Raw genomic sequence first — 27,447 nt, 5'->3', positions numbered from 1 at the left:
CCTGGTTAGTACATTGACTCATAGACATGATTTATAAACACTTAAAATAACATCTTTTATTTGAAAGTTAAGAAACAATGAGACTTTAATTTATAAATAATGCAACTTCCTATAAACAGTTTAAGAATGAGAAAAAGTTATGCATAATAGTTCAGGTTTGCCTTCTTCTTGGCTTGCACTTCTAGAATAGCATCCATAAAATCTTCATGAGTAACAACAGTTGCACCCCTTCTTAAAGCAATCATACCCTAAACAAAAATAACCATTTTAATGATAAGCGATAAAATGATTAAGTAAGTAATTTCATATCTTTATTAATCACTTAGGTTTTCATATTTCTTAAAACAACTTTGTACTTAATAAAAGTTGTAGATTCATGCAGTGTAACAGTCTTTAATAATAATTTAATTTAGCATCCATCAATACTATTACATAAGTTTTAAATGCTTGCAGCAAAAAAACGAATACTAGTAAGCAGTATATATATTACTTTATTAAAAACTCAAGGTAAAATGCATTTCTACAAGCTATGAACATGTGGTGAGGAATTAATGACGTTAACAAAGGAATCAGAATCCATATGAATAAACATGATCCCAGGGCATCAAAATGACTGCATTGGAAATAATTTTGGCATTGTCTGAATTGAATTTATGCCCAAGATTCGAACAATGTGCAGCAATTGACAATTTTTCGTATTCTTGATAACAGGAAGATATGATAGCAGGAAGTAGCCAAGGAATGTGGTGAATGCATTAGGGATTATCAAAACTGATAGGATCTTTAAGAGACTTAAATTAAATTTTGTTAACAGGCCTAAAAATGGAAGAAAAAAACACCCCCGGTAAAGTAGCAAGTTCTCTGCAAGGATAAGAGGGATATTTGGTTCTAATGAGTTTAGCATGAGCTGAATCAACTATAAAAGAGTTAAATTCATTGTTAGCAGCAAGTGAGCATAGAAAGTTAAGTTCAGAAATAGGCACAAAGGTGGAAAACAAAAGAATGAAATGCAGATATTTTTCTGAAAATCAGGATGAACTTACATGAGGGGGTAAAGAACCAGCAAAATGTTTACAGATGTTTAATGTTGAAAAAATGATCAGAGTATTTAATTACAGGAACATTAAAAAAAAAAAAAGTATATTGAATGACTGGGTCAATTGAGATGACAACAAAAAGCAACTCTTGAAAAGCAATATCACTACCTATGAAGACAAATGTATCATCAAAATAATGCATGAATCTATCACAATGAGAGATATGGGATTGCCCTTGGCTAAAATAAACCTCAATTTGTTTATAGGAATTAGTTAACTGAATTAAAAAGTTGAGTAATTCAGAATTACTGAATTAAAAAGTTTGCTGAATACAGGAATTGACAAGGGATATAATATCTTCAATTTCAATAATATAGTAGTAAAATTAATTATTGCAAACATAGTTCTTAAACAATCAATAGCACAAGAAATGAAACAATAGTGAAAAGATAAATATAAAAAAGCATAGTTTTATTGAAAGGGAAAAGCTATGCTAGTTGAGAAACAAAATCATGGGAATTTTTAACAGTATTGCTGGAAGTCAGAGGTGAGATGATACATGCTAAATAGCGAGCAAGTTTATAGCATCCGTATCAATATTCCAGACTATAGGTCTAAAAGCAAGTTGAGGCTAGTGAACTTCACAGAACAATTAGAAAGTGTTTCTTTGAAGAAGAGGTGTTCAAATTAAATGTCAGAGAGTATCAATTTGACCAGAAGAAAATTTACTCGCTTAAATGTTGATTTTAATGGTGCATTATTAATGGGAACTGAAAATTTAGAAATAGCAGTAGAAATTGTTATTAGATTAATGTCAGAATAATGATCGTGTTTTCTTTAAAGTTAGGGTTTTTTGTTTTTATTCCTATCATTAGTCGTTCCTAATTTTGCTCAAATCAAATGTAGCATTAATAAATCTTATCGTGTTGATAGGATTGTTAACAGGTGCGAATCGGCTTTTCTATGTGCTATTATTCAACATATTTGTAAACGTTTATTTGATATTGAGAGAGCTTTTCAACATGCATTTAACCCTTGCCAATCCTTTTCCTCAGTATAGTACTTGGGAAAAACAAAACTAGGCTTAGGTAAAATTGAATAATCTGATTTCAGTTAATGAATAATTGCACCCGAATGTCAAACCATTACCCATAATTCTTTTCGTAATCTAATTTTAGTAAGACACAAGGAGTCTTTAATTTAGGCTCAAATTTTGCAGCTAGTTCCAAATTTTCAACTATTATTGTCTCATTAGAATCAACATTTGAGCGAATAAATTTTCTTCTGGTCAAATTTATTCTCTCTGAGACTTAATTTCCAACACTATTTCTTCAAATAAACACTTAAATAAATCTAATCTCACCTACTCTTAAAAACAAGTTATTCATGAACTCAATTCTCATTTTGAAATTTTCATTACCAAAGCAGGTAAAAGAGGGTGGACTTATTCTCAACAAATCTAATTACTATAATCATGATGAGGATATACCAGCCCAGTGGTTCCCAACCTGGGGGCGATCGCCCCAAAGGGGGCGATAGAGCTTTTAAAGGGGGCGATTATCCTTAGGGGGGTGATCAGAGGGCGACGTATATTCAAAAGATAAAAATTGCTAATAATATTAATAACAAAAGCTATTTGAGATTGAAATTAAAAATATGTATGAAACTTATGGTTCTGGCGTAGACAAAGAATTATGATAGTTAAAAATTAAAAAAAAAAAATCAAGTGCAGGATCGTTTTCATCATACATTTTGGTATCGCAGGCGGAAATTTGATAAGCCACTCTGTTCCTCTGAGCAATAATACTGTTTCCAGGCGTATTGACGAGATGGCCGCCAACGTTGAATCAAAACTCATCAAATTTTTGAAAGAAGGTAAATTTGCGTTACAGATTGATGAATCAACTGTGATAGATAACAAAGTTATTTTAGCTTAAGTGAGATTCATAAATGAGAGTAAGGAGATTAACGAGGAAATGTTGTTTACAAGAACTTTGAACACAGATATAAAAGGATTGTCGATTTTTGAATTGGTCAAAGATTATTTTGAGGAAAACGAAATTCCCCTCACAAATGTAAGTGTTTGTGCAACCAGATAGTGCTCCAACCATGTCTGGTTGTCATACTGGGTTTCTGGGTCACCTTAAAAAAGAAGTACCGGAAGTTATCTCACCATTCTTTATGTCATTCATCGTCAACTTTTGGCGGCGAAAAATTAGTTATTTCTGGCATTAGTAAAATAGAAGCTAATTCTCCTAATAACCGTTTGTTCCGAGAACTTTGCCATGAAAATGATGAAGATTTCGAACTCCTGCTCCTACATACCGCTGTGAGATGGCTTTCAAAAGGAAACTGAGCCGTTTCTTCGAATTGCTGGATTCGGTTACTGAGTTTCTCGACACCACTGATCCTGTTTTAAGTGAGAGTTTGAAGCAACGCAAGTTGGAAACTGCGTACCTCACTGATAGTTTTGAAAAAAATGAAGGAAATCAACGTTAAACTTCAAGGAAATAAAATGAACATTATCAAGGATAAGGGAATCATATCTTCATTCATCGCCAAGTTTGATATCTACAAGTCAAACATTGATCGCAAAGAGCTAATGTAATTTCCAACTTTTAAAAAGTGTTCAATGGCAGACATCGAGATTCTCGAAAATAAAATCTTAATTTTTACTGATTACCTTGATCAGTTATGGAATCAAGATTTAAAGATTTGATGAAATTAGAAATTCCGGATTGAATTTTCGATCCTTTCTCTTTTGAAGTTGTGGATAAGCTCACTTCCTCTTTGTAGACTGAGGTTTTAGTTTTGAAGTATGACTGTGAGGCTAAAGTCGTCTTTAAAAAATACGGTTACGAGTTAGTTTGGATAAAGTTTATGGACACTTATCCACAATTGAGGAAACAAACTGAGCCACTTCTCATCTCGTTCCCATCAACATATTTAGTGGAGAGAGGATTTAGTTCTGTCTTCCAGCTGCTCACAAAGCAAAGAGATAGGTTGGACATTTGCTTCAAAGGAGACCCTCATTTAAATCTGACGAGCATAATCTTAATTTATCTTAATAAATTAAGATTATGCTCGATAAATATTATCGAGCATAATCTTAATTAAGATAATCTTATTTAAGATCTAATATAAAGATAATATTATAATATAAATATTATCCTAATAAAATCTGACATTCAAGCTTTAACTTGAAATACACCAAGCACAGGGCAGTCATTGAAGTGGTGAAAATGTACTTTCTCACACTTCATTTTTTTCTCAAATTTTAGTTGTTAACGTTTTAACTTTCTCTTGATTACATTAAAATATGAATTTTAAAAAAAAATGTACTTTTGTTTTGATTATTCCATTTTAAATATCATTTCTTATTGAAAAAAAAAAAAAGATGCACAATTTTTTTTAATTAATAAAAATGATAGGATAAATGTGCCTCCTTATTTGCATTACAATTTAAATTAAAATCAAATAACTTAGCATATTTTCCGTGTTTGGTTGCTCACAAACAACAATGAATTGAGCAAAAAGAGAAAGGGCGATATGTGTCAGCCAACCCCAATAGGGGGGCGATGGTCCACAAAAGGTTGGGAACCACTGTACTAGCCTATGAACCTTACACAATTTAATATCTGAACCTACCTCTTCTCATTCTACTGCTATTAAGAATAAAATAAAAAGTACTTGACCTCTTTCAGACTACACTAAATGTTATTCCTTCTATTTCAGATTGTGCTTGCTTCTATGCTCTTCTTCAAATTCACTAGCCTTAACTTGCTTTTAGACCTGTTGTCTCAAACTTCCATCCCGTGCTATTATCTTGCTCACTGTTTAACACATATCATTTCACTCTAACTTCCAACAATATATATACTATTAAAAATTCCCATGATTTTATTTCCCTTCCAGCACATCTCTTCCCCTCTAACAAAACTATGCTCTCCTTGATGTTATTTCTCTTTTCACGAATGTGCTATTAATTGTTTAAAGCTATGTTTATGATATGTTCCTATTATTTTTTTTTTATATCCGCCATTGAACAGTTGACCCAGTTTTTGGGCTTACGACTACTAATGTTCAACTCCGTAGCCTTATAATTTTGAACCAATCCAGAAGACAAGGAAACTGCTGGATCAGTAGTACCCTCAGAGGTATGATTTGTTATGGGAACATGGAGGACTTTGAGAGTCGACAGATTTAACATGCATACATCACCATTTACTATGCGGGGATCGAACCCACGACTTCTTGGACATGGGCCCAGTGCCCTACCAACCAGGCTATCCCGGCCCTACTATATAGCTCTTCAAGAGTTACTTTCTCTTGTCAACTCGGGTAATCCCCGACATTCAATTTACTTTAGATGCGGAAATTAATTTTAATTTACCTTTTTTTAGGTGTTCTTGTAGCTAGTTCCATATAATCTGTTAATTTTTCCACCTCTGCTTATCGTAAACATTTTGCAGTCTCTTTGCTCCGTCATGTTAATTCTAATCACCCTAATTGCCAGAAATTTTCTATGATTCACACTTTCGTTTTTCTGAGCACTAAACCTTTTCACCCACTGATATTGGTGAAATCTAATCACTAAAAAACTTATAAATATACCACCCAAATAAAAGATGTGAATATCTCTGGGGCTGAATTTTAACTATATAACTGAACATTAGAAACAAAAATGATGGAATGAAATTAAAGATTAAATAATTATCAATAACTGAATAAATCAGAAATGGACTTTTCATTAAAACAGATGTTCAACAAAACATTTTCCTGAAAAAATATAATAAAAAGCATTGTTCTTAAGGGATGGCGGCTTATTTTCACAAATAGGGCACATTAATAGGGATCAAAAGGGTGGTGAACATGGGCTGCCCTTCGAAAAACATTTAGGGAGAACACTGCATACATTTCAGTTTTTAAGTATTTGTTGTAAAAATACTAGTTAGAGAAAACCTAAAGGAAACATGTAATTCATGTTGTTGTTGAGATGAATTTTTGTACCTAAATCTTCTTTAAGGCATAACTTAATTGCAAATTATTATTTTTGAAGAAATAATGGAATAGCAGATTTAAATTAATATAATGCTAAGAAAATTGCATGTACATATGCCCATAACAGCTCATTTACTAATTTGTAACTGTTATATCATTTTTACATACAAACAAAATAATTAACCATAGTAAAAACAAAATAATTAACCAAACTAAATCAGAGTTGGTTAAACATTGAAATAAATAATGTAAATTTATGAGTATAACCACAATAGGAACTTAGAGAAATATTTTAACAAACTTACAGCCTCCACACAAACTGCTTTGCATTGAGCTCCATTAAAATCATCAGTGCACCTCGCTAACTCTTCAAAATTAACATCAGGGCTAAAATTAGATAAGTATAAATTAGAACTTATCATTCAACATATTTAACATGGATAAGTTTGGTTAAAAACCGATAGCTGAAAATATAAATTTAAAAATGTAACAAACTAAATGCATTTTAAATAAATAAAAAAATACCTAAAATTAGAGAGAGAAAAAAGTATGTAGAAAGTCTCCTTTAGAATATTATAAACGTTCTAATAAAAAATCATGATGCCTGATTTTTAAAGTGCAGGAATGCACATTATAATGTGAACATGAATTGAGATATATAACTGATGCGCAAATCTTAAAATTGCATGAAAATGATTCTAGATACAAAATTTTTAAATATCTGAATATGAATCGTGCTGTAATCATTAAATCTAAAATAAACGAAATTCTGACAAAAAGACTTACCTTGATTCAAACATTTTTTTTTTAAAGAAAAGCCAATCAATAATTTTCAACATTATCTTATATTTTTCCTTTTATAAAATTTTTGGAAATGTATATTTTTGTATATTTGAAATGTATTTTTGAAATGTATATTTTTGGAAATAAATAACATAAAATTGTTTGTACTGTTAGATAACATTGTTTTGAATTGATCAGAAAGAGGAATTATTAATTTATGACTCTCAGAATAAATACCTAATACATAATTTAAATAAACAGATTACAATCTTTTTTATACACTTAAAACAAAATCATTAAAAAATTGAATGCTTTAATTACAAATATAAATATTAAATAATCATAAAAATGCAAGAGAAAATTATATATTGAATCTTTGTCCCAAATATAATTTTTTTAAATTTAATTTGATAAAGAACAACAATTCAATATTTCAAAGTATTTATTTAATCTTACAATAAAACTCTTTTGATACTTCTATTAACATCCACCTAATTTTGCCATTTAAAGTAATGTTTTGGCTAAAAAATTATTTTACGATTTACAATACTTTTTAATTAATTAATTATTAATAATTAAGTTCTGTAAGACCAAATATTATTAACTCTTTCACTGCCAATCCTGCACTAGAGTAAATTTTTCCTTTCACTTAGTGTCAATAAAACAGAAGTGGTAGCAGGATGCATATTATCATCCAACTATTAACGCAGAAAATATGTTTTCTCTCAACAATAACACATGGTTTATTGGCATAAACTTAATAGTTATTTTAAAAGAATGGTGGCAACATATAATAATTTAATTTTGTTTTTATCTTTATAGATCATCATTCTTCATTAATAGATACCATATAATCATCTGTACTTGGCTAGCTGAGAATGAGTTAAATGAAAATTTACCTCATGCGTTTTAAAATATAAAAAAAAAATATTTGGATATGGAAGTGGAAAAATTGGACATCCTTAGCTTACATTTAAACGATAAAATTTTGATGTAATATTCAATAACAACAATCATATGCCATAACAAAGCCTGTCATTTTCCCTTTTGATTAAGAATCAAAGATAAATAAATCACAGTAAATTTATCCTTAACAAAAATAATAGCTAGATTAAAATATATACTATTAAACTGCAAAACTGGTAACATTTATAAAATAATTTGAGAAGAAAAAAGCTTATAAGTTCATTTATACTGACCTATATTCTGATTAGATTTTACATTACATAATTTTTATTGTAATGAAAATTTACTTTAAATTATTATTGATTTATTACCATTACTTTTAAGAGAGGTGTGACTTCTCAAGTTTGTTGCTTACATTTTATGAAGAAAAAACCTTTCTTTTTTCTGAGTGTTTTAGCAAAAGTGATAACCTATGATTTAACCCCAGATTCTCTATTGAAAGATTCGTTGAATGGATACTTGATAAAAATAAAAGAGAATTAAACTACTTTAATATTAGATTATAACACTATTATTAAATACAAACTATTGATTTAAGAATGAAAAATAATAAAATATAACTTATTTTAATATTATGATAAAGGAAGGAAATAAAAAACAAAAATATTTCAAAAGACAAAATTTGTAACAAGATTAATAGATTTTGAAAATGGAATTATTTTACTGAGGTAACTATTTAATGAAGTACAATGAAATTTTTGAAATTCTAATAACTATTTACCCAAAATCAACTTTTGTAAAAAGGATTAGGCTACATTTCTTGTAATAAGGTCTTCAGTTTTTTTCATTTAAAAGATAAATTGGAAAATAAAGCAATAATTTGCAAAAGAAATACAAAGATTGATGGGAACTGAATTGTGTCTCTGTTAATTGCCATGTGAGTGAACACTTACTCAACATTCATTTTCCTGGAATGAATCTGCATGATTCTGGCTCTAGCTTCTTCATTTGGATGAGGGAATTCAATCTTTCTGTCTAATCTGCCAGATCTTAGCAGGGCAGGGTCTAGAATATCCACTCTGTTAGTGGCTGCTATAACCTAAAATAAATTACAAAATATCATTACTAATTGATAAGCTAAAAAAACTATGAACAACAATAATTATTAATAGTCTATGGAATATAGGAAGATAGAGTTTGATTCCTTTTTTTTCTTCTTCTTAAATACAATATATGGCCAAAAGAATCTTAATACCCACCTTAAGGAGAGGATCTGTCTAGAACAAAAGGTGTTATGGGAATGTTTCTCATGGTTTAGTCAGGATCCCTGTGGAAAAAAACATGAACTCTGAATTGTATGTGGGAGATCTGGACTATGCTGTTCTATCAACTCTACGGCCATACTTCCCCGAAAGCCCATTTCACTTCCAGCAGAATAACTGCTCTATTCACACTCCGAGGCATGCTCAACTATGCTTTGACAAAATGGTTGCTCTAAAAATGGACTGGCCTTCTCAAAACCATTATCTAAATTTAATTGAACACCTTTTAGACAAATTAAAACAGAAATTACATAATCAACCATTCTCATTTCAGCTATGATGGATACCTGGAAGTCAATTTCCATGGCCACATATCAAAAACTAGTATAAAGTATTCCCAGACATGTGCAAATTGTCATCGAAGCAAAATGAGGACTAACATCATACTAATATTATATACCACTAGGTTCCTAGCTATTTTCTGCCAGATAGGATAAAACTCATTCAGAAGATTCAAATAAATAAACATATAATTCAGTATAAAAAATGTGATTGAACTTTACCTTTATATCTGTACTTGAACTAAAACCATCAAGTTGATTCAGGAGTTCCAACATAGTTCTTTGAACCTCTCTGTCACCAGCCTTTTCACTATCAAAACGCTTGGTACCTAAGATGATGGGGGGAAAATTGTTTGAGTTTTTTCTTTTTTTTAAAAAGGATTAACATTTTACAGAGAAAAAAAATAATAAAACGTTTGTTAACTAAGCAACTACTGACTGCATAATTGAGAGTGGGGAGAATTAAAACAAAATTCAATTATCAGGTTGCTTTATACATTTCAAAAGTAAAACATAGTAAATTTGGCATAAAAGAATAAAGCATTTAATTCAATACTATAAGAGAAAACCAGAGCAGAATAAATATTAATCGCATTAATTCAAACTATTGATAAAAAATCGAATATTTAATAAAGCATTTAATTTAAACTATTGATAATAGTAAATGTCGCCTTTTTTTGTGATATCCAAAAATTATATATATATTAAAAAAAAGGAAAGCAAGACAAATTGATATAATTTGAAATTAAGGGAATGTTTAAAATTTCTAGATAAAACAATCTTGACTTTCTCAGTATTTGAACTGCTTAAGCATCGAATGATTGCCAAAGTTCTCAGCTAGATGCCATTGCTGTTCAGTTCTTTGCTGTTTTTATTCACTGGCTGATTTACCGCATACCCATTGAAATTTTCACTTTAAATAAAACGCTCCCACAACAGTTTGTCAAGGGCAAAAGGGTCATGGAGGTAAAGACTATACAATTTCATAACCAATGGAATGATTGTGGCAATTAGGAGTGGGCGATAAATCGATGCATTAGAAAATATGGATTCTAAGCAATCATTGGTAGTCCAATGTTTGGATTGGCAATTTTTCAAAGAATCGGAAATTGTGATTTATTGAAATGTGTACGATATTTCACAATGTATCGTTGACATCAATGTCTACACGCGCGATATTGAGATGCCTGTAAGCTTGCGCAAAGAGCATTTCACTCCGTAAGTGTGCAGTGATAGCTGTGACGATGATCATTAACTTTCCCCCTCTTTCTTACATCGTGACTCATCCTTTTGCTGACATGATTAATCTGAATATGATTGACAATCGAAGTGTTGTTGAATCTCTTAGTTATGGAAGGATTTTCTTTTAATTGTGAGCATGCAAATCTTGTTGATTTTTTACAACTAATCAAGTTGTTTAATGTTTTTTAACCGATATTTTGCAGACATACACGCCTTGAAATATTGAGAAATTATTATAAAAAAAATGCAACTTACTAAGTGTGAATTTACACAGTACTAAATGTAAAACATTAATGTATCAATTATCAAAACATCTTGATGTTAGCATGACGATATATCACGATGTCAAAATCTTAAGACGGTCCAGTCCTAGTGGCAATTTGGTCAGCATAGGGCAAAAGCCACCTTAACTACCTAGACAAGCTGGCACCCATTGGTCTGAAGCTGGTGAACTTTAGGCCACCACAAGAGATTGAACACAGCCCTTCAAATTGACAGTTGAGGGCCTTAACCACTCAGCTAACATGGCTTTTTAAATGTTTTATTGTATATTGGCCAGAAAAATGACACTGCCTACCTATTGCATCTAACTCATCAATGAATATAATAGCTGGTGCCTTTTCTTTAGCTAGAGCAAAGGCATCTCGTACTAGTTTTGCACCATCACCAATAAACATCTGAACTAACTGTGGACCAGCCAATTTAAGAAAAGTTGATTTTGTCTGAGCGGCGCAGGCTCTAGCCATTAGAGTTTTTCCTGTACCAGGAGGACCATACAGAAGGACACCTAACAAGAAGAAAAAAAATCATGCTATAATATAAATCACAAACAAGGCATAGAAAAATATGAGATTTTGAAAAGACTTTAATCTATTGAATAATGGCCCCAGAAATAATAGATTATCTTCCAACCCAAGCAGTAGAAATAAAAAGAATGCATTTTTAAACAAGATTTATCAAATATTAAAACAGTTTAGAATAATTGCAATCTAGTTTAGATAATAGGAGTAATATATAAGCTATTTAACACATTATTTTAAGATTAATAAGAGAATATTATAAAGTAACAATTGGAAAGAAAAATAATTTCATCAATTTTTTAAGAAACAAAAACAATTATTTTTTCTCCAAGTTTCATGGAAAGAAATATAATAAAACTTTGTTTAATTATATTAATTACTAATTTTTTAATTGTATGAAAAAGACTGCTTAAGTATCATTAACAAATATTATAAATCAGGGGTCAGTCCAGGCCAAATTTACCACCGTTTAATGGTACCTTCACAAACTCAACTTAAGAAAAATGGTAATTTCACAAAATACTTTTTCTTAAAATTTTATTTTTGTATCCCATAAGAAGCGATAAATCTATATTTTTGTGTTGATTTTTTAATATAATTTTTAAGTTTCATTAATTATGTCTAAATTTTCACAAAATAGTTACCTCTCAGAAAAATTTAGACAGACCCCTGTAAATACTAATAAATTAAAAATTATACTTATAAATAACTCACTAATTTTATAATCAAATACTGTTATGTATGAATACTCTGAAAAACTGTTAATATGCAAAAGGTATTTGAAAATAGATCTTTTTAACACATATTTTATTTTTTTATATTTAATCATGAAGTTAATAATTATAATTTATGAAATATAATGTAAAAATTTTCAACTGTGACTTTTTATTCAAACTACTTAACATTCATTTATAAATTAATGAAGAATTTTAAATTTAAAAACAATTTATAAAGCTTTACAACCTTTCTAATATTCTGAATTGAAAGTTATGAAGAAAGAAAAAAAAAACTTTGTTAAGTATGTTTCTAAAATAGTTTAGTTTAAAAGTCATTTAAAAATTTAGTTTAAAAGACATTTAAAAATTTAGTTTAAAAGACAAAACTTACAACTTTACAAATGTTTTAAATTCCATTGCAAAGTAAAAATTATTTATTTTTTTACACTTTAACAGCTTTAAAATATCCTGCTTAGGATTCACAAATATTATAATTTCATGGTAAAAAATTATTTTTAGCTATTTTATTGTTAAAAAATCTGTATATTTAAAATTTATTTTACTGTGCCATAAATAGTAAGCTAAGTTAAACCTAAACTATAAAAATCAATTAACATTTAAAAAAATTGTAAAAAAAAATCTAACCAGCTGAGAAAAATCTTAAGAGTACTTTTTACATTAATTCTATTCTGAATATAAATACACATAATTTAGATACATAAGATAATAATTAATTTGCATATAGAAAAAACTAATAATATATAAAATCAAATTAATTGTTTTAATACAGTAAAAGTTTTAAAATTCATGATAAAACTACAATTAATATGAAACTAGTGCTTTTTTTTTTTTTTCAAATAAAATGTTTTAACTTTCTTACAAGACTTAATTTTATTTGTTTTATTTTATCAGAAAAATACAAAACAATTGCATTAGTTATTTTTAGCTTGTTTATTCTTTCTTTCTATTGGAGGTTGTTCTGGACAAAAAACCATGCCTGGCTGACAAAATTAAACTAAACGTTAAAGAGTCTTAAAGAACTAAACTTTAAAACTTTGTACCGTATTAAATAAATCTGAGATTTGTATTTTTTTCATAAAGAACCATTTTTAGTAAAAAAAAAAAATAATAATAATAAATAAAAAAAAGAATTCAGAAGTTCTGGGTCCGAAGCACTTGTAGTTTTCAAATTCTAGCTGAATCTCTGAAACGTATATTAATTTTTGTAGAAAAACAAAAATAAGAATTGATAAATTTTCCATAGACATATTCAAAAACTGTTTAATATAAAATTGCCTGAAACATAATCTTTGAATTTTTATTGCAGGGGAGTGAAATTTTCAAAAGTTATCAAATAGTAATGGTAAAATAAATGACACACCTTAAGTAGGAAGTAAATATGCAAATTTTCTAAATAAAATATCAATTTTTTCTTTAATATCAATTCATATTTTCTTACATCACTTATATTTTAGAACTATAAACTACTGTTTACTGGGTTAAAAAAAAATTTACTAAGATTTAAATAAATAAATATTTATGAAATACCAAAAATATGGTTATTTAATAATTTCATTACAGCAATAACATGTAGAGTTTCCCCGCAGCAACTGTAATTGAAATTCCTTTTTCAAAAAAATTATTTTAATGTAAAAAAATAATAATAAATTGCAATCAATAACCATATTTGCTAATACAACAGAGAGCAACGAGTATTCCTGTAAGATGAGTTATCTCAATCATTGACATAAGAGAGTTCATAGGGTAAATTTGAATGAAGATAAAATTTGAATAAAAAAAGTAAGAACTCTACCTTTTGGTGGTTGGATTCCTAAGTTCTCAAACTTTTCTTTGTGAGTCATGGGAAGAACAACAGCTTCAATTAACTGAAACACAAAACATTTGTTAAAATTGTATAATTTTATTAACATGGTAAAAAAGAGTGGTAGAGGGTGAGACAGACGTGAAATGAAGCTTTTCATATTTTGTAATGTTCTTCAATTTTAATTTGAACCACCTTTCATTAGTTGGGTGAAACATTAATTTACTAATTAATTAATGAACATTTTCATCAACTTTGGGATTAAAATAAATTGGGCTCGGCAAATTCGGCAAGGTTTAGGACAGAATGGATTAATCAACGGTTTAAACCGTTCTGTCCAATACCCTTTTGTTCGAATTCTCCAAGATCCTTTTGTTCAAATTATGTCACAATTTTAAAAAAATAATGTGTAAAATAAAATGTTAATATTTGAACAAGAAACAAAATGAAGACAAGTTTATGTTTTATTAAAAAAATTTATTATTATTTTTAATATTGCATTATTTATAATTAGGCAAAAACATAATTTATTAGTATTAAAAGCATATTTAAAGGATAAGGTATTCACTTTTGTTATTAGGTGAATTGTGCAGCTTCAAAAGTCATTAATCTTTTCCTATTAAATTACATTATATTATTTTCCTTTAATAATTTAAAGTAAAAAAGTAAACTAAAGTAAAAGTAAACTAGAGTAAAAGTATCAAATATTTATTAATATATGTAATTATTATGTGTACAATGGTTACACAAATAAAATTTTTACCTTTTAAAAATATTCAAGGCTTTGGACACTTTAAGAGAGTTTAGGACAGTTTAAAACAGCAAAACCCATGTGCCCTGTCCAAAACCAGTTAAGCACGTCCAAAACTCCAACTTTGGGACTTGGTGTTCAATTTATAAATTACAACTAAGTTACAAATTATAAATTTTTAACACAACAGCAAAATACATACAAAATTTTATAGCATGGAGCAAGTAATAAGGAGGCCTTAAAGATTAGTTTTCAGAAAATTGAAATAATGACACCAATCTCAGCATCAAATATTAAAGTTTTGTTAAAACAATTTTTAATATAAATTTAAACAATAAGTAAGTTTTTATTAATTTGTTTTCCTTTAAAACAATGCAGTTTATTTTTCAAAATATATTTTGAGATATTGAGAGTAAAGAGATAAGAGGTTTTGAAGTCAATGCTCATTTATTAATGAGTTGTTTTTACTTTTTCATCCCCAGAATTTTAACATTTTAAATTTTTTCACATTCTTGATTGAAAAAAAAAATAATTTTCTCTGTGGAAAAATTAATTTTATAACTTTTTACTATATATTGATTAAATTTTAAAAAAATCTTTGAATGACATTTGTGTTGAATAAGGTTGGTTAAGAACATATAAAAATTAATTTCAAAATGTCAAAGGATTAAAAATTTTGAACACTTTAAATCAGTACATTTCAAGGTGCAACAAATTGCTGAATTACTTAATTCAACAATTGCTGCAATTCAACAATTACTTAGTGCAACAATTGCTTAAATACCCCCTTATCTTAATATTTTTAATATATTCTACATTTTAAAATTTCAATGTTATAATTTCACAGTTTAATGAAAAATGGTTATAAAAATATGAGTACTGGTTTTGTAGAAATTTCAAGTCAATTTTTGGCTTTAACTACTATAGTGTCGCAATTACCTACATAGTAGCACAACACCTGTCACAGCTTTGCACCTTTAATGATCAATATTGTGGTCCCCACTAGTTAAAAGAAAATTCCCCACTAGCAAAAAGAAAATTACATACTTTAACAAACTTTCTAAAAAATACTGAAAGTAAAACATTAAAAGTCTAATATTTAAAGGTACCAATCTGTGGAATTTTTACAAGTTTTTAAATATTTTCTCTAAAAATAAAAACTCTTGCACTTGTCTCTAAAACTTGTAATGACTAATTTAGTTCACAGCTGCTGAAAAATACTTTCCTCAAAAAGTGGGGAAAAGTGCAGGTTAAGCTCATGCATAGATAGGTGTATGTCAAAGAAAGTGAAAGATATTAGAGGGGGGAAAAGGTTAAAATACATTTTTCACTTGATAGAATTTGCATCATAAAAATAGACAAATATTCCACAAAAAATAAATGAAACAAAACGAGAAATTAAAAAAAAAAATTATTTTAGACAATTAAAAAATAAATATAATTAGGAATAATAACTATTTCAGTATGTTAAGGAACGAAATAAAGTCTCAACATTTGTACGAAACACGTGAAAGAAAAGCAATTTCAAATTTTGTCTTGAAAGAAGTTGTCTCTTATATATAATACAATAAAGAGGAAAAAAAGAATACAAAGAAAATTTAGAAAAATAATAAAGTTTATTTACTGTGCATAAGCTGCAAGCACACAGAACCCATAAAATAAGTTAAAAATACAAAGAAAACACGAAAGAAAAGATATATAGAAAATATAAAAGAAGAAAAATCTTGAGAGAAAAGAGAGATATCTGGACTTTTACTAAGAAATCAAAAATCTTGACAATTCCAGCTTTATCTTGTTCTCCCTGACAAACTTTGTATCGCAGCATAAAAATTATTGATTGCAACAAAGAATGATGATTACAAGAAATAATTTGATAAGGTATACCTCTTGTATTTGTTTATCAAGGCCACCAATATCACTGTATTGTTCAGTGGGTCGTTCATCAACCTCCATGGCTTTGACACGTGAATCATACCTAAAACAGTTTCAATCTATTCATCAACCATGCTTCCTGAGTAATTTCATATTTTGAAAAAAGAAAAAAAAGTGAAACTTACTCTTGTGGCAAAGTCTCTAGAATAAGGTAAGAGTCTTTGTTGACACCCTAAATAAATAATGGAAAATAAAAATTAGCAAGCATGTACAACAAATATTTATTTATTACATTAAAGATGGGGGGAAAGCAAATATTTCCATGAGTGTACAAAAGAGAAGAATAAAATAAAATTGATTTTAATAAGTTGTAATTTGCAAAATTGATTAGTCTTATGGTAATATGTTTAGTAACATAAGAAAATATGTTTTCCATTTATAATCGAACCTCGATTATTTGAGGTAATTGAAACTATAAAAAAATATATATATGATAAAACAAATCATGCAAAAAAAATTTTTTCCAAATCTTCAGAATATCTTTAGATATTCTGAAGATTTAAAAAAAAATTTTTTTGCATGATTTGTTTTATCATATAGAAAAAAAAATTTTTTTTACACATTTTTACTGCAAACAGAAGGTTTTGCAAAAAAAGTTTAATGACATCTGTTTAAATATTGCATTGCAGTTTTTAATAACTCATACGAGAAAAAAAATAATGTATATAAAAAGATATTTACTACTAGATCTGCTGGCTTCAACTTTTCAGCATCAATCAAACCAATAACTGGCAGAAAGTAAGTCTAATAATAGGGAAGAAAAAGAAATGAATAAATAAGAGTAAACTAAATGGGAAACACTAATAATGGAAAAAGTTAATTGTTTTATGTTAACTGCTACATGCTTTTAATGGATTATAAAAATTAAAAAAATTAAAAATTCTTTCATAAGAAACAATAATTATATTAAAAATGAAATTAGACAGACATTATGTAAATGAATAATGAATTATTTAAAGTTGCTTCCAAAAATGACTTTTATAATTACGTAATTTAAGAATAAATCATGAAAAGTCAGCTACAAATAAAATAGATTGTCATTCATTGTCATGAAACATAGCAATTTGGTTAAGAAGTCACATATTATCAAAAGGATAGTTAGAAGAGGATACCACAAACAGTCAAGGTAAAAAAACAATAATTCCCTGACTTTTTACGACTGATTTTATCATATGCCTCTGAATTTTGAACAGGTGGTACAAATATTATTATTAATTTTCCAGTTATACCTCATTCTGAGACATAAAATAACAACATGACACTTTTATTTTCTATCAGAGATAAAGAAAAAGATTTGTCTTCAAACTCTAACTAATCCATTTTCCCTGACTTTTGGGGTATTTTAATTAAAAGTTCTCTTAAGTGATATTACAAATATCTTGGTATTTACCAAAATAATTTTAATGTGTAATACTGCTTAAGCCAAAAAATAATTTAAAATCAAAACTTGCTCATTCAGTTGCATTAAAAAAAAAATTTCTAACCTGTCTTGTGGAGGTTTTTATAACGGCACATTTTCCCTTACGTTGTGAATCTAAATCAACATTAGCTCCATCTTCTTCACCCAGTTCCTGAGGATCAACATCTAGCAGCTAGAAGAAAGAAATTGATTAAACACACACAAAAATAATGAAACAATTTAATAATACACTCTATCAAAGAAATTTTTAAAAAATCTTTGCAATATATATTATACGGAAAGCAATGTCGTTTCGGCACATTAAATATTCGTTTGTCTTAAAACTCAGTTAATTTTTTTTTTATCCATTTCTATCTGGTATTGAAAGATTGTCGCTAACGAGGGTGAATGCATTGATTAAAAATAAAATCTTGATAACAAATGCATCGAAACAACATCATTTACCAGTCCCCCATATACATGCTTTTAATGTTTCCTTTTACGACTGGCATTGTAAAAATAAAAATATATCAGCTGTATACATACGATTTTTTAGTGATAACGATTTAATAATAAATACAGAATCCAAAGATATATTGTGAGATATATTTTAACATAATACAGGTGTACATAACATAAGCAAATTTTTTAACAAAAAATAAGCACCTTACAAGTACTTTTTAAACACTAAAAAAATATTTTTAATCACTTTCCAAAAAAAAAAAAAAAAAAAACATTAGGCTCTATGCAGTAATAAAAATTCTTTTTTTCTAAGTTCATTTACAAACATAAAATCAATAAAATTCAAAAATATTTTCAAAATTTTAATATAATCATAAGAAGAAAAAAAAATTCTGATAAATATTACAGAGAAAATCGTGCATTTTTTGTAATTTAGAATGACAATCGATACGGCAGAAAAAAAAATCTTTTTTAAAAGATAGAAAATTAAGTATTTTTTACACTCCTAATAAAAAAAAGCACCTTTAAGGGCTTTTAAAAAACGTAAATCAAAAATAATCACTTTTTAAAAATGCTGTAATAAAGCTTTCAAAAAAATATTACATTAATAAAATTTTAAAAGAATTTTGAATATTTTTCAATGCTTGTGAATTATGCTCTTTTCTACAAGCGTTGCATTTTGAAAACATTAAAATCATTAATAAAAACATACAATAAAAATTTGCTTGTGATGGATGAAAGAAAAAAATTCTAAAAATTAACTGAAAAATAAAATATCAAACACAAAATAGCACCTCATTCCCATTAATGCTTTTGATTGCAGTTAGTAAACAAAATAAATTATATAACAAGATTAAAAACAGATACTTTTGATCATAACTTTATCTAAAATTTCATTTTTTAAATAATTTTAAAAGATATCAGAAAATGGAAGTGATGGTCTGTTTTATTTTAAAAATTTTTTTAGACAAAATTACTTAACTTTTAATTAATTCACTTTATAAACATAATTTTGCAAAGGAGCAATAATATGTAAACATTAAAAAATACATAGCATTTATATCTATTTAAAGAAACACAGACTTACATTAGCAAATAAACACAAGATAATAAATATTTTTATGAAAAAATTACCATCTTTTCATTAAATTAATACTTAAACTAAAAGTATTTGTAGAAAATAAAGTCCTTAAATAATTTTTTCCTTAAAAATCTCCTTTAAAGGTTTAATCCTTTTTCTTGTGACTCTTACATGTCAACTCCTTTCAATATTGTCCTATTGTATATCCATTCAAAATGGTAAAGCTTAAATCTTTTTTTTTTTTAAAATTCTGAAGTTGAATTAAAAATATAAAAAAATTTGTTTAAAAACCATGGCTTAAAACATCTAACTTTGAATATATCACATTTTAATGCTAACAAATTTAAGGGTAAAAACATAAAATGATTACAGGGGTCTGTCTAGGCCAAATTTACTATCGTTTAGCAGTACCTTTACAAATTCAATTTTAAGAAAAACAGTACTTTCACAAAATACTTTTTCCTAAAATTTTATTTTGTATCCTTTAAAAAGCGATAAATCCACATTTTTACCACATTGTGTTGATTTTTTAATATAATTTCTAATTTTCACAAATTATGTCTGAATTTTCACAAAATAGGTACCTCACAGAAAAACCTAGACAGACCCTTGGATTAGTTCTTAAAAGATTCTACAATAGGAATATAAAGAATTAAGAATTTTTTATACATATATTCTCGCAAATGACTTAATACTTTACAGTTAATAGTGATAACATTTTCAAGCACTTTTCAAATATATATTTTTAAAAAAAAATCATGTTCAAGCAAAAGGGCATTCATAAATCATATTCTATTGTTCTAAGTTCTAGATATATATGGTCATTAACACAAAAATTAACAAATAGCAAAAACATTTTTGAACACAAGTTACATAATTATGATAAAATACTATGGACATGGGTGATAAAAATAATGCAAACAAAAAGGTTAATTAAAAAAATGAATTTTTCACATTTTGTAAATTGAAATTGTATTTAAAATTTTGTAAATGGCATGAGACTTGTAGCAGCAACTGGCAGAAAAAAGATAGACGACAAAAACATGTGGATTGTGGACAAAAACAAGTCGAAATCGGAATTTAACTCGAATTGGACGGGTCAATAGGTGACCACTTTAACGCAAGACTCAAAATTTGGGTGTTGTAATAAATAATATCATATTAAAAATACAGAAGCTTTAAAAGCCAAGTAGAAATCAATTACAATGAACGATGAAAAACTTTTTATGTTCATAGCCCAGGTGTTGACAATTAAATTATGGGTCAACATTTCAACATTGCACCTTCAAGTGCAAAACCTAAGAAAAAACGAGCATTGAAAGGGTGAAAATGGGAGGCATTCATAAAAAGCAAAGACAAAGTGAGTCATGATTTACAGCTGTCAAACCACAAATGCAGGATGAAGTTCAAATTTCAAATAAAAAATTTTGCACCCATCAAAGAAGTTCCTTCCCCAGAATTGTATTGTTACTATTCGAAACAATGATATTAATAGCAATTAAAGAAATTTAGTTTTGTTTTTTCTTGCCTTCATATGATGAATGGAAATGAATTATCCTTAAGCATTTATTTAGTCAACATGTAACACATTCTTGGAACTCTTATCAGTTATAAATTCGATAACTAACAAATGAGAATGGACCCATCATTATGCACTTAAATGAAAAAGCACAAAATATGCACATAAACAACTATTATTTTTTAAAACTACAATTATTTGCCTTTTATTTCAACAGGATAGGGCCACTGTTCATAGATTCTTTAAAGAGTTTTTTGTGGAGAGAAAGATTTCCTAAAGAATGTTACCCCCAAAAAGTACAGATTTGTCACCTCTGGACTATGTTTTAAAAATGTAGGGCAAGCTGATTTCCTGATATCTAATGCTGAACTATAGGAAAAAATCGATGAAGAGATCAAAAATGTTTTTCTACGAATATTGATTCATGTTTTCAATTACCTTGTTAAACGTGCTTAATTTTCCAATTGACAAGAACTTAATATTTCTTGTATGTAAGTTTTGTTCAATAAACATACCTTTTTTCCTTAGTACATATTTTGCTTTTCCGGGTTGCATTTTATTTGGGACATAAGACAATTTTTCATCTTTTTTTACCATACAATACAGAAAGAAAACTAACTTTTCAGCAATATTTGAAAATACAAAAGAATGATTAGGGGGGAGGGGGAAATATAATTGAAGTCAATTGATAAATGTCAATTTTAACAAAAAATTTACAAATTATTCGAAATATGGGTCAAGACATCTTAAAGCTAAAAAAAAAATATGTTCAATCAAATTCAGTTTTATTAATGTACTTACCTCAATGACATTTGAAACAAGATAAGGCAAAGTTTTGTTGACTTTAATCTTTTCATTATTCTCTTTAATTTTTTCTTTCTGAGCTTGCATTTCATGGGAGATTCTCATGACTTCACTTTTCATAATCTTGAAAAAAATAATAAAACAAGTTAACACAGAAAAGATTAATATGACTAACAATCTGAAAGAGAGAGAATGAAGTTAGAAAATATTAAAAATAATAATTATAATTCAAAAAGGTCAGTAATAAAGGTTTGAGTTTCTGAGAAATTCTACTATTTTCAGAAATTTTTGTAGAAAAAATAAATAAGTCACAGAACTTTTAATTTTGTATGTTATTTCAATCTGAAAAAACAATGCAGAATTTTTTCCCTTACTATTTCAAACATTTATTCCATTATACTGCACTTTTAAATCAGGGAAAAAATCTGGCAAGTAGTAAAAGTTGCATAGAAATGATGCAGTAAAGAAACCCAAGTCATTAGGAATAAAAAAGGACAGTGTGCATCCGCACAGAAAAGGGCACTTTAAGTTTTGAAAGGGCACTCACTTAACACCATAAAAATATATCAAAATGTGTCTTAAATATCATGCAAAAACTGAATTTGATCCTAAACAATTTTTAAGTTACCATCTTAAACTATTTTATGCATATATTTCAAAAAGTAATTTTCACTCATTATTTAAATAAAAGAAAAACTTGTATTTTATAAATAATATTTAAAGGCATACTAAAAGAAAATTTCTGCTTTTCAAAAAAAGTAAACTAATGAAAATTATTTTTTGATAAACAGCTTAAAAGATTTTTTTTAATAATTTATACAGAAAATTATTAAAATATAAATATTTAAAGGTGCATTTAAAAAAAAAAGTATTATTTAAAATATAACTTTAAAATTCCTTAAAAAATTTATTTATACCCCTTCGAAAAAAATATATAAAAATTTAACGAATTGAGAATAATCCTAACAAAGTAAATATTTGTAATATTTATTATTAAATATTTGTAATAATTATTATTAAATATTTGTAATATTTATTATTAAATATTTGTAATATTTATAATTATTATGTTAACAGTTAATAAATTTTTTTAATAAATTGAATATGAATAAAAAGGCAGCATTTTTAAGGGATGGTGGCTTCATTTTTACAAAAAGAGCAAAGAAGACGCATTTATAGGGATCAAAGTGCTGATAGGGCGGATCCCCCTTCTAAAAACGCTTAGGGAGAATACTGAAGAAACTCAACATTGTTCAACAATATCATTTTATTTGATGGGATCAATGATATAATAAAATTTTCAACAGAAGCCGTTGAAAAATTCTCAGATGCTCAAAAAAAGTCAACAAATCAAAACTAAAAGATGCAGGAAAAAAAACTTACTAGTGAAGAAAGTGAACCATAACATAAATTTAATCATTATTATATTTATACTATCTATTTTAAGTGATGAAATTGGTTTAAAAAACATTTATTCAGATTGCAATAAGTATTTACATGTTTAAAAGTATAGTTAAACAAAAAAATAAATAGAAGTAAATTAATAGCTTGAATCAATAACTAAATTTGAATTTAATTTAGTAGTTTAATACAATATAACTAAATTTATAAGCAGTACATCAGAGGAATTAGAGCTAATTTGTCTTCCAAATATTGAAATCAATATTAAAATTAATGAATGAACAGTTAAAGTTGCAATTTAAAACAAAACTCTGCTTATGGAGCACTGTAATAGGCAAAGACTGTGTTTGACAAAAAAAAAAAAAAAATCTAAAAAATGAATACTATTAAAATAAGGCTCAATTATTTTAATAATAGTAGGGATGTAACCAATAGTAATTTGGCCGAACATTTGGTATTTTCTGAATAAATTTTCTTCAAAAAAAAGTAAACTAAAATAAGGATTAATTGATAATCTTTGAAAGATTTTTTTCAAACTAAAATTTATGAGAAAATAAACATTTAAAGGTGCTTTTTTTTTAAAATGTAAGGTATTTATTTAAAAAAATAATGCTAAAATTTATAACAACTAAAAAAACTTATAAGTATACCCCAAATAAAAGATGTGAATATCTCTTAGGCCGAATGTCATGTGAATTTTAACTATATAACTAGACTAAGAAAAATCTTACTAAAATTATGGAATGAAATTAGAAGTTAAATAATTATCAATAACTAAAAAAGTCTGAACAAGACTTTCTATTAAAACAGAAGATTAAGAATACAATCTTCTCATTAAAAAATAAAATAAAAAGGCAGTATTCTGAAGGGATGGGGGGTTATTTTTTAAAAAAGGGCAATGAGGAGGCATTTATAGGAATCAAAGGGCAGGTGTGACTGGGCGTCCTTCTAAACACGCTTAGGAAGAACACTGTATATAGCATTTATTTTGCCATATATATACCGATTAATTAAAATAACAAAAAGTCATTATAATTGATAAGTAAAATAATTAGTTAAAGCCAAAAAATATGATCTAACTACAAGTTAAAATTGAAAACAAATAAAAAAAACACTATATATCGATAAAATGCATGTCTTATACAATCATAATCAATAATATAATGAAGTTACCTTTATCTCATTATCCATGAGCCTTGTTCTACTAATAATTTCATCAGTGCCCATTCTAAGCACCTCTTCTCCAACAGTTTCCTAAATAACAAAAAAATAAGGATTGTACATATATTGAATAAATTATAACAGTATCATCCTTTTTACTTATTTATCTATAATACATATTCTAATTTTATAAAGGCATGCCAATTTTAAAAGGAAACATCTTAAAAATGATATGTTAAAAAGGAGAATTATATTGAAATAAAAAAGGCAGCTTACTAGAGTGCAGTCTTGGAACCATTGAATGAATAATTAAGAATGAATAATTGATAAAAATAGCCAATACATTATTTTTTTCCCTATGTGACAAGGCATAACATCTTTTGCTTTTTTACCCCAGTCAATACTTGTTTGCATAATATCAATTAACACATATCTATAAAAAGTTGAATTGAACACAAGGTTCAAAAAAAGGACTCGTCATATCTAACAAACAACACAAAAACAAATCAAAATAACAAACAAATCATGCTAATAATTCATTTTACTAAAATACATGATAATAACTAAATAGTTTTAAACAAAACTATTATGCATTTATAAGAGAATGAAATAAGATAAAATTGTAAATATGATAAAACAATTATTAAGATAAAAATTCAACCAATAACAGAATCAAATGCTTAAGACTTAAGATTATGGGTTTTATACAACTAATCTAATAAACACAGTGTTTCCGTTAGACTTCGGATAATGCTAATGTACTTCCGAATTTCTGAGTAACTTTCTAATTGAAATGGGTCCCTGTTTAAAATATGATTTCCTACTTCATATGTATTATGAGGAATTCAATGGAAAATGTTTAGTTTAATTCTGCCAGCATAAATCCATTGGGGGGCATCCTTTGTATCCACCAGGGAAACATCATAACAGGATATAAAGAAAAACAATGAAAAATATGACAGCCGAACCTGACGTCATTAGTGGGTATCAGCCCCCTGCTGAACACTAGAAGTGTAGTTCCTAATTGCTTTAAAATTTTGATCTCTCTTCCTAACAAGATATGTTATGAGTTTAAAAGTGAAATCATTGGTAGCAACTGATAGAAGAATACAAAATCTTTGACTGAAAACAAGTTTAATAACTATATATTTTCATTAAGTTCAAGATGTTACAGCAACAAGTTCATAAGCTAAATGCAGTAATTACAATTATATTTAACAAAAAAGAAATAAAAAGATAAATTAAAATTTCAAAAGAGCCTGATTTTATTTTTTAACAAGTAGTAAGTAAGCAATAAATTAGTCACATTTGGTTAAGAGAGAAAGTTCAAAAGTAATAAAGAAATGATAGTAAAAGATAGTGATTTAAGTTGAGCCAAATTTCTTAACCTTATTTTAAAAATGAAGGCCTGTATAAGCCGATAGAAATTTTCATTCTAAACCACCCTTCAAGCGAATACTGTAGTAGTACATAATGAAAACTATTCGTTATTTTGAATAAATAAACATTACATTACGGCAGAAAAATTACATTTGCACAGATAAAAAATTAATACATAGCAGTAACAGTCGCTTTAGTTACAAATTTCATCATATCAATGAAAGTGTTGTCAAATGAAAGTAGGAAGTCAAATTAACAAATAAATACAAATATATTACATCTTCCTCCATTGGAACGGGACCATTCGAATCTTTTGTTGTGGACGCCATTATAATGATTCAGGCAAAATTTGTAAATGCACCAGAGATCAGCCAGAGACCAATTCACGTCTTTCCTTTCAACAATTATATCTCAATAAATTCAAAAAGTTTACGCAGTTTTAAAAAGTCTTGTTAATCGGACATATTAAAGTTACTTTAGGAACGAAACTCGAAAAACTACATAGAATTTAGTAAACTGTTTGCAAGAACGGAACTAGGTAATAGAGCCTCACTTTAAACCTTTGCTCTTGAAATTAATTTTGTTGAGATAAGGCCTATCTCTTAGAAACAATAAAATTGAATTGTTTTTTTAAGAGTTCTTTGAAAAGGCTTTCTCTCACTGCATGCCATAGGGACTGCAATTTCTCTGAACTACAATCGGAAATGCGTGATTTGAAAATGATCCTTTGCAAGAGCGTGTTAATTTGCTATAAAATGAAAAATTGCTCAGGAAAGATTGAATATTAAGCAGTGGGAGTGACGTTTAGAAATAGTTCCAAGCATATATGTGCGTTGATACGTAAATGCAGTTCACGCGTACCCAAGCAGTATAACAACGGGGCTATTTTGCATTGCCGCTTCTCTAATTGCTGCACTTCCGATCACCGTTGAGAGAAAGGTAGCATTCATTCTGCATGCTAAAAATGCTGCTATAGTACAAATTTGAATTTGCGAATGAGAATCGGATTACTGCACTTTATCAAAAAGAAATTCGCCAATCAGTTTCCCGCTCGCATCGATGAATTCGCATGTACGAGCTTTTAGCATGTACTGTGAATGACCCTAAAACGAAGATTGGAGAGGTTTTTCGCGCTTTGGTTATCTCTAGATCCGCGCGCAAAGTCGAGCACCTTATGGCAGAATGGAATGATACCCGCTCAAAAGTACATTTCACCATTTAGGTTGTCATATTCCTTTGATGGTGATCGGAAATTCATGAACCGCTGGTCATGAAATCACATTTTTTTAAGCATTCGCACAATCTTTTAGAGAAATCTGATGCACTGTAAATGAACCCTTAGACAAGTCTGGATTCCGAACCACACAATATGATTGGGAAAGTCGACAGTGCAATCCAATTCAAATACCCAGCCTTAGGGGATCCACCGACTCTCAATAAGATTGGCTCCTAAGTGAAAAGAAGCTTAGGGGCCGTTTTCGCTGCTCGTAAAATATCACATATGAGACTAGTTGTTGTTACTGTTGTTGTTAATTTACGTCGCACTAGAGCTGCACAATGGGCTATTGGCGATGGTCTGAGAAACATCCCGGAGGATGATGCGAAGACATGTCATCACAATTTCGATCCTCATATGAGACTATTTGT

General features: G+C 27.9%; 1 protein-coding gene across 1 annotated transcript; it reads right to left on the bottom strand.

The window, feature by feature from the left end:
• Positions 1-30: 30 nt before the first annotated feature.
• Rpt5 (26S proteasome regulatory subunit Rpt5) lies at positions 31-26,705 on the bottom strand. The gene is made up of 13 exons (XM_043054678.3): positions 26,079-26,705; positions 24,433-24,513; positions 21,856-21,981; positions 18,078-18,185; positions 17,275-17,337; positions 16,719-16,765; positions 16,546-16,636; positions 13,902-13,974; positions 11,150-11,359; positions 9,553-9,659; positions 8,681-8,826; positions 6,344-6,425; positions 31-248 (listed from the first exon to the last, which is right to left on the bottom strand). The coding sequence occupies exons 1-13, from the start codon at positions 26,127-26,129 to the stop codon at positions 138-140; spliced, it is 1,296 nt and encodes a 431-aa protein (XP_042910612.1). The 5' UTR covers positions 26,130-26,705; the 3' UTR covers positions 31-137.
• Positions 26,706-27,447: the final 742 nt, after the last annotated feature.

Source organism: Parasteatoda tepidariorum, chromosome 7 (genome assembly GCF_982258835.1).
Source record: "Parasteatoda tepidariorum strain Cologne lab strain chromosome 7, Ptep-v5.0, whole genome shotgun sequence".
NCBI classification, from domain to species: Eukaryota; Metazoa; Arthropoda; class Arachnida; order Araneae; family Theridiidae; genus Parasteatoda; species Parasteatoda tepidariorum.
This window is presented reverse-complemented; position numbering and strand designations above follow the sequence as displayed.

Excerpts from the sequence above, each read along its gene's own strand:
- Rpt5 (XM_043054678.3), bottom strand. The coding sequence starts at position 26,129 with ATGGCGTCCACAACAAAAGATTCGAATGGTCCCGTTCCAATGGAGGAA. Across the intron at positions 24,514-26,078 it reads CCGTTCCAATGGAGGAAGAT|GAAACTGTTGGAGAAGAGGT; the intron begins GTAATATATTTG and ends TTTGTTATTTAG. Across the intron at positions 8,827-9,552 it reads GTTCAAGTACAGATATAAAG|GTTATAGCAGCCACTAACAG; the intron begins GTAAAGTTCAAT and ends AATTTATTTTAG.